Source organism: Stomoxys calcitrans, chromosome 1 (genome assembly GCF_963082655.1).
Source record: "Stomoxys calcitrans chromosome 1, idStoCalc2.1, whole genome shotgun sequence".
Lineage (NCBI taxonomy): Eukaryota > Metazoa > Arthropoda > Insecta > Diptera > Muscidae > Stomoxys > Stomoxys calcitrans.
The window spans coordinates 212,493,945-212,508,755 of record NC_081552.1 but is presented as its reverse complement, the minus strand read 5'-3'; the positions used below and the strand labels follow the sequence as shown (position 1 = coordinate 212,508,755).

The window sequence follows — 14,811 nt, the reverse complement described above, 5'->3', positions numbered from 1 at the left end:
AAACGGATATAACAGCAAAACTACTACTGCTTCTAATAGCAGGTAAATTAACTACTAGAAGTCAGCAAACAGTGTTTGCTATTATCAGCAGTCCTTTGTTCTATGAGTGTAGTGGCAGATATATATTTTTGTTTATTAATTTAAAAGATAATATAAAACACTTTACAATACTCTTATAGAAATAATTATCACATTGATTGACATCTATATCACTTATGTGTAAAGCCATTCATTTGTATATACTCGTATGTATGTTTACCTATAGATATATTATAAACTGTCTATTGTTTGATAATCTCATAGTTCTTCAATTTGTTTTACTATCCAATCCATCCATCGCTGAGTGCTAATATAAATGCCAGGAACTTTACCACAGCCATGGCCATAGGACACCACACCAAGCAAATAATAACGAGTTACACCCTTATATAGCTAAAACATAAACAAATTAGCATTAGCAGTTTTCACAAAGTCATATTTTTTTCCAACACTTACCTCTGGTATCATTAATGGGCCTCCTGAATCTCCTTGACAGGTATCAGTGCCACCCACTGTGTAACCAGCACAAATAATGCTCTCATCATATTCAGCATCGCCAATACTGGGCAATAAACGTTTATAGATCTGTCGGCAGACATCATTATCCAGCACTGGCAACTGGGTCTCTTTCAGTACATTGGATGTTGAACCACCCTGTTCGGTATAACCCCAACCAGCAACAAAGGGCATGCTGTTCACATAGGACTTGGAACGCAGTTGTATCGAATTGGGCAAGCATATGGGAGCAATGAGAGCTGTGTAATATAAACAATTTTGAAAAATTATTTAAAAAGGCATCAATAAAGGTATTTAAAAAAAATTTAAATTTAATACATTTCGTACATTTTGATTTTAAACAATTCTGATTACTCAGACTTAGGCTATATATGCAATCAACTTTTCTTGTATTTCAATTCTTCTGTGCCATCTATTCTTCCCCATTCCTTATTCTTTATACTATTTATTACTCATATTCAATTCAATGAACTTCAACAAAGGTCTACATAAATCTTTTTCATAAAATAAAACGGAAACGAAACGCTACGATGGAATGCTTAACTTACCTGTAAATTTCGCCTCAGTTTCCAGCAACAATATCGCCAAATCTGAACGTCGGTTTTTACCAAAATCGGGATGTTTTGCATGCTAATTGGTAAGGACGTCATGAATTTTACCATGTTATGAGTTGACATCAATAGGAAGAAATAAATAAAAAAAAATCGATTATTGAAAAATGTTGTACGCAAGATAAAGAAAAACAAAAACCATTGTTTAAGGATTCAAAATTGAGAAGAAAAAATATTAAACCATAAATTTTATGTAAATGCTTAAAATATAAAGAACAAGTAAAAGCGTGCTAAGTTTGGCCTGGCCGAATCTTGGGAACCCACCACCATGGATTCTACTAAAATACGGGAGCTATATCTAGTTATAGATCGAATTGGACCGTACTTGGCTTAGTTGTTGAGAGTCATAACATAACACTATATGCAGAATGTCAGCGAAATCGGAAAAAATCGCCGCTTCGGGAGATCGGCTTATATGGAAGCTTTATAATGTTCTTGAGCGATTTGAACCGTACTTAGAACAGGTAATAGAATACCATGTACAAAATTTGAACCAAATCGGATGAAAATTGAGGCTTCCAGGAGCTCAAGAAGTCAAATCGGGAGATCGGTTTATATGGGAGCTATATCAGGTTCTTGACCGATTTAAACCGTACTTGGCTCCGTTGTTGGTAGTCATAACAGAATACTTTGTGCAAAATTTCAGCCAAAATAGGATGAAAATTGAGGCTTCCATGGGGGGCCCAAGACCTTACTTACCTTACCAGCTCACTGTGTCACATTTCAGCGAAATCGGGTAATAAACGCTGCTTTTATGGGTCAAAGGACTAAAATCGGGAGATCGGTATATATGGCAGCAATATCTAAATATAATCTTATCCGGACCACATACTGGTCCATTTCAGTGAAATAGGGTAATAAATGCTATATCCAAATATAGTCCGATCTGTACCATATTTAGGTGTGATGCCGGAAGGTTTAAAATAACTCACTGTTTCAAGTTTCAGTGAAATCGGGTTATAATTACAGCTTTTATGGGCTCAAGACCCTTAATCGGCAGATCGCTCTATATGGCTGCTATATCAGAATATAGACCGATCTGAACCATATTTGAGTCGAATAGCGATCGGATCATAAATGCGCCTGTTACGGGCTTAAGATTAACGCCTTCTCTGAGGATGGTAAAATCCGCATCGTTTGGGTGCCATAACGCAGTAAGGGGGTATGAAAAGGCAAACGATTTGGCGGTAAAGGCCCGAGAACTGCCAACAATAAACTTGGTTAACCCGAAGCCTTTGGGGTCGTCACAGCCCGACTTAAGAGCGTGGGCGATGAATGCACATGCAACCCTGTAACCCATGCAAAACGGTCGGTACGATGGTGAAAATCCTATAGGGGGATCAAAATCGTGAGAAGACGAGGCTATTACTGAAAGGAAGTAAGAAGGAGGTCAGTATAGCTGTTGGTATCATAGCGGGACACTTATGTAAAATCGGTACGGCAAGTGATAGCATGTGTAGGGCATGCGGGAAAGATGATGAGACGTTGGAGCATTCCCCAGATTTCGCGTCTAACAGATACCGGCACTAAGGTGGGGACACAATACCAGACATGAACCTACTTAGAGGCGTGGCATGGAAACAATTAAGCATTTTGTAAGCGGCGCGGAATTCCTAGCATAGATTTTCTTTGTCGAAGTTACTTTTTTTTATTGTATTTAGAGCGCAAAACAAGCCGATTACTGGCTTAGATGTATGTCTATAGTGGCATGGGGCAGATTAATATCCGTACCCTCTTTTCAACCTAACCAAACCGGCATATCGGTCTTTCGGGGCCCCTAGTACAACTTCCTGTTTCAAATTTATGCAAAATGCGGCTTTTACGGGACCTAAATCGCCAGATCGTTCTATATGTCAGCTAAGACTATATATAGTTCGATTTGACCCATTCAAGAAATTAAACTGAGAACAAGAACCTAAACTGCACATACTACAAGAAATACTAGTCTGTGCAAAATTGCAACTTAATATCTTAATTTTTAAAGACTGTAGAGTGATTACAACTTAAGGACACACGGACGGACACACGGACATCGTTAAATCGTCTTAGAATTTTACGACGATCAGAAATATATATGCTTTGTAGGGTCGGAAAGGGATATTTCCATGTGTTACAAATGGAATGACTAAATGAATATACCGCCTATCCTATGATGGTGGGCGTAATGAAATTAATACAGGGTAACTATTCCCTCATCAATTAGATTTTACAGCTGGTGCCATCTAGCGAACATATTATAACTTTGAAAATATTCCTGCGGTGTGTGTCTTAGCTAACGCTAGAGTTGGCAACTCATCGATAACTTTGATTTATCAATTTCATAAGTGGTTTTAATCAACGATGTTATATGTATGATTCAATTAAACATGTATCAAACATTAAGTCGTTTAAGATTTTAAAAGACAACATTTCAATGAAATTTTCTCTATTGAAAAGTTGCAAGGAAATTTTCTGGAAAGATTAAATGTCAAGGAAATCTTCTCTAAAGGGTGATGCTATATTTGCTTTTAGCGAACTAATTTCATGATTACTTTTTTTTAGATAATAGATTTTGAAGCAAAAAAACTTTCTGATTTCATTCAGTAGAACATTCCCTAATTGCTTATGAACATTTTTTTATAAAAGCATTATGTTATCATTGACATTTTTGTGATTATTCAAAAAGGTAAAGGTGGAAAACCTATGCTTTCACCAGTGAATAACGGATATATTGGGTTGCCCAAAAAGTAGTTGCGGTTTTTTCATATAGTCGGCGTTGACAAATTTTTTCACAGCTTGTGACTCTGTAATTGCATTCTTTCTTCTGTCAGTTATCAACTGTTACTTTTAGCTTGCTTTAGAAAAAAAGTGTAAAAGAAGTATATTTGATTAAAGTTCATTCTAAGTTTTATTAAAAATGCATTTACTTTTTTTTAAAAAATCCGCAATTACTTTTTGGGCAACCTAATAGTACCAACCTTAAGACAAAAATTCTATTTAATGTTATCTTAATACAAAAGTTCAATGAAATTTCCCTAAAGAAGTAATTTCAATAAAATTGTCTCTAGATTCAAAATTAAAATGAACACTTCAGTGAAATTGTATACATTGGCAAGACTTCAATGATATTTTCCATTAAGACAAAATTTCAATATAATTTTCTCCAAAGACAAAATTTCAACAAAATGGTCTCTAAATACCTCCAGTATGTTATAATTTGAATTTATATATTTTGAAACCTTAACTCCTGTGCAATGTGATATCAATCTGTTAATCTATCTGTTAATTAAACCATACGAAAAAAAAACAATTATAAGCTTACCTTAATAACATTTATATCCACATACTCCGTTTCCGATTCTGTGGACAAGTCAAATTCACCAAGTCTGACGAAAGATCTAAAACGAAAATATAATTTAATGTAACTATAAAAGCTTATACATATAAGCAGTGTGTTAAAGATTAGCGATTATAAGAAATAGATTACATTGCCGCTTTGCAATGACATATTTTTTAATTCTCAGAAAGACTATTCTACAAAAAAGCATGAAAAATGTCATTGAAACTTACAAATCCTGACGTATACAATGTGCTGCCGTAATCACATGTCGACTGGAGACCAATGTACCACCACACTTAAATGGCCTTACACTGTAGGGGTCATAGCCAATGAGAGCCATCCATGGCCAGGCACCAATTTGACTTACGTCCCCACCGACAATTTTTGGCGCTGTCTGATTGACCAGACCACATCCTTCCTCTTCAGAGGGCAAATGATTGACGTTTTGTCTCATGGTACGGGGGTTGGGAGACGAGGTAGGCACTGCAGCTGTTGCAGGACAACAAACCTCTGTGTTTTGATTACCACATGAAGTGTGGGATTTGCGTAGATCAGATTTGAAATCTTCATTATTCGGGTCAGCTTTAAGTTTATTTAAAAGTTCTGGACAGGCTTTGAGAGCTGAAATTGAAAAATTTTAAATATGTATACGATTAGATGAACAAGTAAAAGCGTGCTAAGTTCGGCCGTGCCGAAACTTCTATACCCTCCACCATGGCTAACATTTTTCAAGTTCTTTGCCCAGTTTTTCTTTATAGGCAAACAAAGCATAATGGATAAGGATTGCTATTGGAGTTATATAAAGTTATGGACCGATTCGGACCATTCTTGGTTTGGATGTTAGAGACCATAGTAGAAGTCTTTGTGCAAAATTTCAGGCAATACGAGAAGGATTAAGACCTGTGGGGGCTCAAGTAGTAACATCGGGAGATCAATTTATATGGGGGTCCGACTCGAACCATATTTCGAACTAAAGTCGAAAGTCCTTGGAGAAGACGTTGTACAGCCAAATTGGTTAAGAATTGCCCCCTCTAGAGGCTGAAGAAATATAATCGAGAAATCGGTTCATAGAGGGCTGTATGAAGTTATGAACCATACTTTGCATAGTTGTTTCAAATCAAAGCAATACACTTTATGCGAATTTTCAGCCAAATCGGATAAAAATTGCGCCCTCTAGAGACTCAAGAAGTTAAGACCCTAGATCGATTTATATGGCAGCTATATCAAAACATGGACCGATAATGCCCATTTATAACCCCAACTAACCTACACTTAAAGGAAGTATACAAATGACCGAAATGACTTAGGTTAGGTAAGGTTGAAAAGAGGGTGCAGATATTAATCCTCCCCATGCCACTATGGACATACACCTAAGCCAGTAATCGGCTTGTTGTGCGCTCTATAAACTATATAGTAACCTCTAAAAAGAAAATTTTAATTTAGGAATTCCGTTCTACTTACAAAATCCTCAATTGTTTTCAATACCACTCCCCTCAGTTGGTTTATATCTGGTATTGTGTTCCCACCTAAGTGCCGGTATCTATTAGACGAGAAAGCCAGGCAATGACAAAGGAAATACTCCAACGTCTCATCATTTTCCCCGCATGCCCTGCACATGATATCACTTGCCGCACCGATTTTACATAGGTGAGCTGGTAGTCCTCTGTTTTCCGCTATGATACCAATAGCTATACTGACCTCCTTCTTGCTTCCTTTCAGTAATAGCCTCGTTTTCTCACGATATTGATCCCCCTATAGGATTTTCGCCATCCTACCGTCCGTTTCGCTGTTCAACAATGTTGCATGAGCATTCGTCGCTCACTCCCTTTACTCGGACTGCGTCGACCCGAAAGGCTTCGGGTTAACCAAGTTTATTGACGGCAGTCCTTTGGCCTTCACCGCCAAATCGTCTGCCCTTTCATTTCCCCTTACTCCGTTATGGCCTGGCACCCAAACGATGCGGATTTTGCCATCATCAGAGAAGGCGTTAATCTCCTTCGTACACTGCTAGACTGTTCGTGACCTTACCGTCCTCGCTATAGCACCACACTACTTCACGCATTCCGTGATCGCCCGGATCTCCGCCTGCAGGACCGTATTATGTTCGGGCAGTCTAAAACAGATCTCAGTCCCTGGGTTCTCAATGTAGACCCCCAGGCCCACTCTGTCCTCTAGCTTTGATCCATCCGTGTAACATGATCTTCCAGATGGCAATACTAGGGTTTCGTCAATCCAAGACTGTGCCGATGACAGCAGTGCGTCGCACTCGACTTCATCTCAGGTATCCGATCGGAAACATCTTGCCTTTCTTCCAGGTTTCCTATCGTCGCCTCGATTATACCGCGATGGTATGAGTTGCTCCCATCCTCAATCCATTCTCGCATCGCCTTAAGTCTTACAGCTGCAGTGGCTGCCTCACACTTAATCTGTATGTCAATGGCCTGCAGTAGCCCAGTGGGCATGGTCCTCATCGCTCAGCCTATGCCAAGACAACATGTTCTCTGAAGCATAGCAGTCCACCAAACTACTGAGGCGTAAGTAAGTATTGGTTGAATCACGCTCCTGTAGAGCCAGTGGACTATCCTCGGATTCAGCACCATTTCGAGCATACGGCCCTTCTACATAGTGCCCAACATCTGTGAGCCTTCTCAGAACGCTCCTAAATGTGGCACTCCCAATTCAGTGTCCTGTCCAAGATCAACCTGACATTTTAAGTCGAATACTTATTCGACAAAACTATGATGGAGGGTATAAAAATAAAAGTGAAAATTTAAAAGAAACTTGTATTCGTGTTTCGTCTAGCGAGTTTTTAGGAACTCAATAAAGATTACTGGAGGTCAACGTGCGGCATAGGTTTGCATGTCCGCCTCTTAAGCTGAACATCTGGAATCGCCACCTGACGAAGACATCAGGAAAATCGCCTGTATCTCACCCTGCATTAAAGATATGGACCTACAGCAACACCCTTTCTGAAAGCCTATGTCCTCCTCTACATGTTTCTAGAACATTTTGTACCGCTAAGACCAATAAATAAATAGTTGCAGTCTTATTTCCCATTTTTTTCCGTTTGGCCCACTGTGCGAAGTTCTTCATCAAGGGATGGGGCAGCAAATTCGCAACGGAAAGCATGATGGGATTCTTCGGCAAGCAAAGGCAAAGTTTGGTCAAAGGGAAATAGGTGGTCCTTCACAACAAGGAGGAGAAGGAAGGAACTCTCCTTGTGGTGGGCCTTGACCAAGACTGAGTGACAAGTTTGGATAAGACTAAAGGCTTAGCGATCTACTGGACCAAGGCTGTATTTTCTAAGATGTATACACACCGTAGCGCAGAGGTAAGCTTGTCCGCCCATGACGCTGAACGCCCGCTTTCGAATCCCAATGAGAACATCAGAAAATTTGTTTCCTTTTTAGAGCCGAGTCCAAAAGGCGCGCCTCGTAGTGACACCTCTTATGGGAGAAGTTTTTACTTGCAAGGTACCTCACCAAATTTGCCAGCATTGACGAATGAATTTTGTGAGGTACTTTGCAAGTAAAAACTTTTCCCATAAGAGGTGTCACTACGCGGCACGCAGTTTGGACTCGGCGCCTTTATCATTTTGCTTAAAAACTTGAATCCGACAGCACTCAGTGATATGTGAGAAGTTTGCCAATGTTCCTTAATGGAATGCTCATGGGTAAATTTGCATTTTCATCCACATGGGAGGGCGCAAAGCTCGACCTGTCGAAAAAGTTGGACATTCCCTAGCGCATAAAGACGACGGTCTTCATCAAGCGATGGGACGGCAAATTTGCGGTGGAAAGCTTGGTGAAAGTCTTAAGAAAGCAAAACCAAGTTTTGGTTGAGGAGAAATGGGAGGTCTTCCACAGGGAGGAAAAGAAGGAAGGAACTCTCCTTGTTGTGGGCCTTAATAAAGTCTTCGTGACAAGTATGGCTATAACTAATGGCATGGCGTTCTACTGGACCAACGTTGTCTTTTACAAAATTAGAAAGACTATTGGCATAGATTGGTATAGATCCTCATATTGAGACATTAGGCAGTGCATTGATGGGAGACTCAATATCGCCTAGTGAACAGACGGCCGCCGACGAAACCATCATTGACTTTCTCAATATTGGGAAGACTAGGATAAGCAAAGATCCTAATGTTAAAACATCAGACAAAGCAGGGACAGGAGACTCAATACAGCTCAATAACTAATAGGAAGCCGACGATAAAACCATCACCGGCTTTCTCAAGATTCGCAAGACTAGGATAGGCAAAGATCCTAATATTGAAACATCTGACTATGCGGTGACAGAAAACTCAATGCAGGCTAATGAACAGCGACACGACGATGAGATTATAACCCACTCCCAAAAAAGCCATTTACTGGAGCACCAATGATTGAGGTCATCCAGATAAACCTCCACCGGAAGACTACGAGCTTGCTTATGCAAAATAGTGCGGCAAGTGGTAGCACTACGGCACTGGAAACTACTTTAGATCCGACCCATAGACATACAGACAAATAGGAGCAGCCACTGCAGCTATGAGACTTAAGGCAATGGGAGAATGAATAGAGGATAGGAGAAGGTCCAACCATCGCGGTTTAATCAAGGTGACGATAGGAAACCTGGAAGGAAGGGAAGAGGTATCCAATTGGATATCTGAGACGACACTCGAAATCGTGGGCGAGGCACTACTGCCAGCGGCACAGCTTTGGATTGACGGAACTCATGTGGGAGATCATGGTACACAGATGGATCAAAGCTACAGAACTGAGTGGGCCTGGGGGTCTACATTGAGAACCCAGGGAGTAAAATCTATTTTCCTTATGGTGCAGGCAGAGATCCGGGCGGTCATATAATGCGTGATTTGGTGTGGTGTTATCGCAAGAACGTCGAGTGTGAACATCTTTACGGACAGTAAACTGACCATCAGGACAAAAACAACCAGGACGGTAATGCCACGAAGAGTCTGGGAGTGTAAGAACGAGATTAACGTCTTTTCTAAGGATGGCACGATCCACATCGTTTAGATGCCGGGCCATAACGGACCAAGGGGGAATGAAAGGGCAGACGATTTGGCAGTGAAGGCCAGAGGACTGCCGTCAATAAGCTTGGTTAACCCGAAGACTTGCAGGTCGATGCAGTCCGAGTTAAGGGCATGGTCTTCATCAACGCATGAGATCCAAGGACATACGGATCGTCAGAAGACGCAGCTATTGGGTTGCCCAAAAAGTAATTGCGGATTTTTTAAAAGAAAGTAAATGCATTTTTAATAAAACTTAGAATGAACTTTAATCAAATATACTTTTTTTACACTTTTTTTCTAAAGCAAGCTGTTACTTTTAACAGCTGATAACTGACAGAAGAAAGAATGCAATTACAGAAACACAAGCTGTGAAAAAATTTGTCAACGCCGACAATATGAAAAATCCGCAATTACTTTACAATATTACCCAAAGGAAGTAAGAAGGAGGTGAGTATTGCTTTCGTTATCAAAACGGGGTACATAGGAGTACGAGCTCATTGTTGCAAAATAGGTACGGCAAGTGAAAGCACGTGTAAGACATATGGAAAATATGATGGGAAGTTGGACCATTTTTTATAACATTGCGTGGGATACCAGATAACGGCGCTAACATGGGGACACAATACCAGACTTAAACCAAACTTAAGAGCGTGGTATGGAAACAATTGGGGATTTTGTTATTGGTATAGAATTAATGACTTAGATTTTCTTTTTTGAGGAAATTATCACTGAAATTTTGTCTTTAGAGAAAATTTCACTTAAATTTGGTCTCTAGAGAAAATTTCACTGAAATTTTGTCTTTAGAGAAAATTTCACTGAAATTTTGTCTTTAGAGAAAATTTCACTGAAATTTTGTCTTTAGAGAAAATTTCACTGAAATTTTGTCTTTAGAGAAAATTTCACTGACATTTTGTCTTTAGAGAAAATTTCACTGAAATTTTGTCTGATATTTTGTCTTTAGAGAAAATTTCACTGAAATTTTGTCTTTAGAGAAAATTTCACTGAAATTTTGTCTTTAGAGAAAATTTCACTGAAATTTTGTCTTTAGAGAAAATTTCACTGAAATTTTGTCTTTAGAGAAAATTTCAACGCCATGTTTGGTCAGAATTAATTCAAACCATTATATAGCCTTTTCTCTGACTTTAGTTCTTGAGTCACTATAGGCCTTTTCCTATTCTTTTGATACTTTGCTTGTGATATTTTAATTTTCAAAATCGAACTTCAAAAAATTTATACTTTCTTAGTCCAATCAGATTTTAGTCAAAGCTCTAATCACATTAAAAATTTAATCGTCAATAACAACGAAAGGTTTGGTCCGTCCGTTTGTTTGCAAAACAAAAAAAAAAATATTGGCACGTGTACTTGGGCATGTAAATACTCAATAAATACCCAATTTGTGGGTATTTACCCGGTAAACACCCAATGTGTGGATATTTATTGTATAGATCTAGATCAAAACTTGGGCTTTACTTACGTTTACAAACTCCCGAGGTCAATTCTGTTGTCAAACATAGTACATTTGTGGAAACCCCACTTCTGTTATCATTTTCTGGTGTAGTTGTTTTCACTGTTGGCCTTTCGGTGGTCGTAGTCGTAGTCGTTGTTGTAGTGGTTGTTGATGTGGTAACCGCTGGAGATGACCCATCAGTTCTGGTCATACTTGTTACAACACGTTTACAGCAAAGCTTTAATGGCAACAATCAGCATTCATTAGCAAACGATTTTTACACAACACTCTCTATGGGGTAAATAAAACTTACCACCGGATATTGATCTGGCGTTACACGATTACCGCAAAGATTTTGCAACTGCGCCGAATATCTTTTGGCCGATCTAGTGTCCAATCTTTCGAATAGGGTCAATACTTCGGGACAAAATTTCAATGAAACACAGGATCCCATTTCATTTAGAGGTGTTTGACAATAACTTCCATAATTATAACTTGCGCTAGGAATGAAACCACCTTGAATGGGAACAAAACCACCATGACCTTGAATGAAGTGCACATGGCATAGAAGTGAGGTAATGGCGAATATACTAGTAATGATTAAAAACATTTTTAATGAAATTAGTTTTTCTATCACACAGTTCTTTTAGTTTTCTTTTGACGAATTCCGTTTTGGAAACTTTATTAGAAGAAGCAACAATCACTACAATCCCGTCAATAAACCAACTACGAATGCAACCTGGTCTCGCGAGATTTAAAATAAAACTTATTTCGCATTAAATTGTCGTGTTTTACGTTATATAGCATTAGAACTTCATACCCCCCGCAATGGTCCATCCTCAAATAATAGGGTGTAACGTGTAAATAAAAATAATATTTTAATATTAGTAAAAGCGTGCTAGGTTTGGCCGAGCCGAATCTTGAGTACCCACCATCATGGATTCCGCTAAAAATTTACCCTTATTAACTGAGTGTGTATTTGAATCATTTTGGAATATAGGTACTTAGAGGGGTCTATATCACCATATTGACCAATTCGGATAAAACTTGGCATGGATGTTATAAGTCTTAAGATAAGGGTTTGGGACAAATTTCAGCTACATCAGGTGAAAATTTAGGCTTCTAAGAAATCAAGAAGTCAAACCGGGGGATCGGTTTATATGGGGCCAGTATCTGTATATAGACCGATTCGGACCACATTCGGCATGGATGTTGGAAGTCATAACACAAGTCTTTGTTCCAAATTTCAGCCAAATCGGATGAAAATTGAGGCTTCTAAGGGCTCAAGAAGTCAAATCCGGGGATCGGTTTATCTCTATTTATAGACCGGTGTGGATGTTGGAAATCATAATTCAAGTCTTTGTTTCAAATTGCTGTCAAAGCGAATGAAAATTGAGGCTGCAAAGGGCTCAAGAAGTAAATTGGGGGATTGGTTTATATGGGGGCTATATCTGTTAAAGACCTATCCGCATCATACTTGGCATAGAGGTTGAAAGTCATAACTCAAGTCGTTGTTCCAAATTTTAGCCAAATACGATGAAAATTGAGGCTTCTAGGGGCTCAAGAAGTCCAATCCAGGTATCGGTTTATATGGGGGCTATAACTGTTTATAGACCGGATCATACTTGGCATGGATGTTGGAAGTCATAACTCAATTCCTTGCCCAAATAAAGGCCAAGTCGGTGAAAACTGAGGCTCCTAAGGGCTCAAGAATACAATTCCGGGAATCGGTTTATATGGGGGCTAAATCTGTTTAAAGACCGATTCGGATTATACTTGGCATGGATGTTGAAAGTCATAACTCAAGTCATTGTTCCAAATTTCAGCTGAATCCGATGAAAATTGAGGCTTCTAAGAGTTCAAGAAATCAAATCCGATGATCGGTTTATATGGGAGCTATATCTGTATGTACTACGATTCAGATCATACTTGACATGGATGTTGGAAGTCATAGCTCAAGTCATTGTTCCAAATTTCAGTTGAATCCGATGAAAATTAAGCTTTCTAGGGGCTCAAGAAATCAAATCCGAGGATCGGTTTATATGGGAGCTATATCTGTATGTACAACGATTCAGATCATACTTGACATGGATGTTGGAAGTCATAGCTCAAGTCATTGTTCCACATTTCAGCCAAAACGGATGAAACTTTAGGCTTTTAAGAGCTCAAGAAGTCAAATCCGGGGATCGATTTACATATATGGAGGCTATATCGGTTTATAACCCGATTCAGACCATACTTGGCATGGATGTTGGAAGTCATAACTTAAGTCATTGTTCCAAATTTCAGTTGAATCCGATGTAAATTGAGACTTCTAGGGGCTCAAGAAATCAAACCGGGAATTCGATTTATATGGGAACTATATCCAAATCTGAACCTATATGGCCCATTTGCAATCCCCGATGATCTACATCAATAGTAAGTATCTGTGCAAAATTTTAAGCGGTTAGCTTTACGCGTTCAACCGCTATCGTGATTTCTACAGACGGACGGATGAACGGACGTGGCTAGTTAAACTCAGAGTGTCGCGACGATCCAGAATATATATACTTTATGGGGTTGCCTGGATTAGGGAATGACTAGATTAGTATACCCCCATCCTATGGTGGTGGGTGTTCATTGCTGTCACGAGAAGCTTAACTGTGAGCTACCGGGCGTGTCCTCAGGTTGCGGATAGTGGAATGCTCCATACTATATTTGGATGTAGTTACCGATCTCCCGATTTAAGGTCTTGACTCCATGAAAGGCGCATTTATTATCTGATTTCGCTGTAATTTGGCAGAGGGAGGTGTGTTGGACTCTTCGATAATCGTGTTCAGCATGGCCTAGATCTTTCCATATTTGGATTTAGCAGCCTTATAGACCGATCTCCCGATTTAGGGTCCTGGGCCCATAAAAGGCGCATTTATTATCGGATTTCGCTGAAATTTGGCACAGTGACCTATGTAAGGCTTTTCGAGATCCGAGCCCTATATGATTCCGAACGGTTTATATTTGAATATAGCTGTCTTATATACCGATCTCCCAATTTTAGCACTTGGGCTAAATTACCCAATTTTGGTGAATTTTGGCACAGTGAGCTGTGTTGGGTCCTTCTACAATACATCCGCGTTCAATATGCCCCCCTTGGTATATATTTGGATAAAGCGGTTAAGATATATACCCAAGGTGGTGGGTATCTAAAGTTCGGCCCGGCCGAACTTCGCTTGTTTTTGCTTATTTCTGTTATGTATTGGAACCTTCAATATACTGCTACAAGACAATCATCTCGGTACAGCCTAATATACATTTAACAATGATTCATTTGAATTTATTATCATCTAGTGTTTTTTATTTAATTTTGTAAAATACTGAAAAATGATGACCAGTGAATGAGACTATCACTATCAGTGCATCTGAACAAAAATGACATGTATGCATATTTTAGAGACTTTAAATCTCTCGTAAAAACACTGAACTACAGAATTTCCATATACGCCTTAAGACTTCTTCTATAAGTTTTTTTTTACCAATAAATTGTAGTATATCCTAAAAAACACTACTCCGCTACTTTTATTTACAACATTGTTTATTTTCAGCTATAAAACTCAATTTAAAAGTGAATATGAAAAACAAGTGAGAGCATGCTATATTCGGCCGGGTCGAATCTTATATACCCTCCACAATGGATCGCATTTGTCGAGTTCCTTGCGCGGTATCCCTTTTTAAGCAAACAAAAAATAATGGAGAGGAATTGTTATGCTAGTGGAGCTATACCAAGTTATAGTCCCTAGTCTCTCTAGTGGCTCTAGAAGTCAATACCCCAGATCGGTTTATATGGCAGCTATATCCGGTTATGTACCGATTTGAACCATACTTAGCACAA

At 39.1% G+C, this 14,811-nt stretch overlaps 1 protein-coding gene across 1 annotated transcript; it reads right to left on the bottom strand.

Annotated features, from left to right (window-relative positions):
* Window positions 1–251: 251 nt before the first annotated feature.
* Window positions 252–11,701, bottom strand: LOC106086572 (venom serine protease Bi-VSP). The gene is made up of 7 exons (XM_013251304.2): window positions 11,260–11,701; window positions 10,974–11,184; window positions 4,716–5,106; window positions 4,468–4,543; window positions 1,104–1,185; window positions 496–794; window positions 252–432 (listed from the first exon to the last, which is right to left on the bottom strand). Exons 1-7 carry the CDS (start codon window positions 11,554–11,556, stop codon window positions 298–300), a joined length of 1,491 nt encoding a protein of 496 aa, XP_013106758.2. The 5' UTR covers window positions 11,557–11,701; the 3' UTR covers window positions 252–297.
* Window positions 11,702–14,811: the final 3,110 nt, after the last annotated feature.

What these genes read in the sequence shown, in the direction of transcription:
- LOC106086572 (XM_013251304.2), bottom strand. Translation starts at nt 11,556, where the DNA reads ATGTTTTTAATCATTACTAGTATATTCGCCATTACCTCACTTCTATGC. An exon ending in CGCCAGATCAATATCCGGTG is followed by an intron (nt 11,185 to 11,259) that starts GTAAGTTTTATT and finishes TTGCCATTAAAG; the next exon opens with CTTTGCTGTAAACGTGTTGT. An exon ending in GCCCATTAATGATACCAGAG is followed by an intron (nt 433 to 495) that starts GTAAGTGTTGGA and finishes TTTATGTTTTAG; the next exon opens with CTATATAAGGGTGTAACTCG.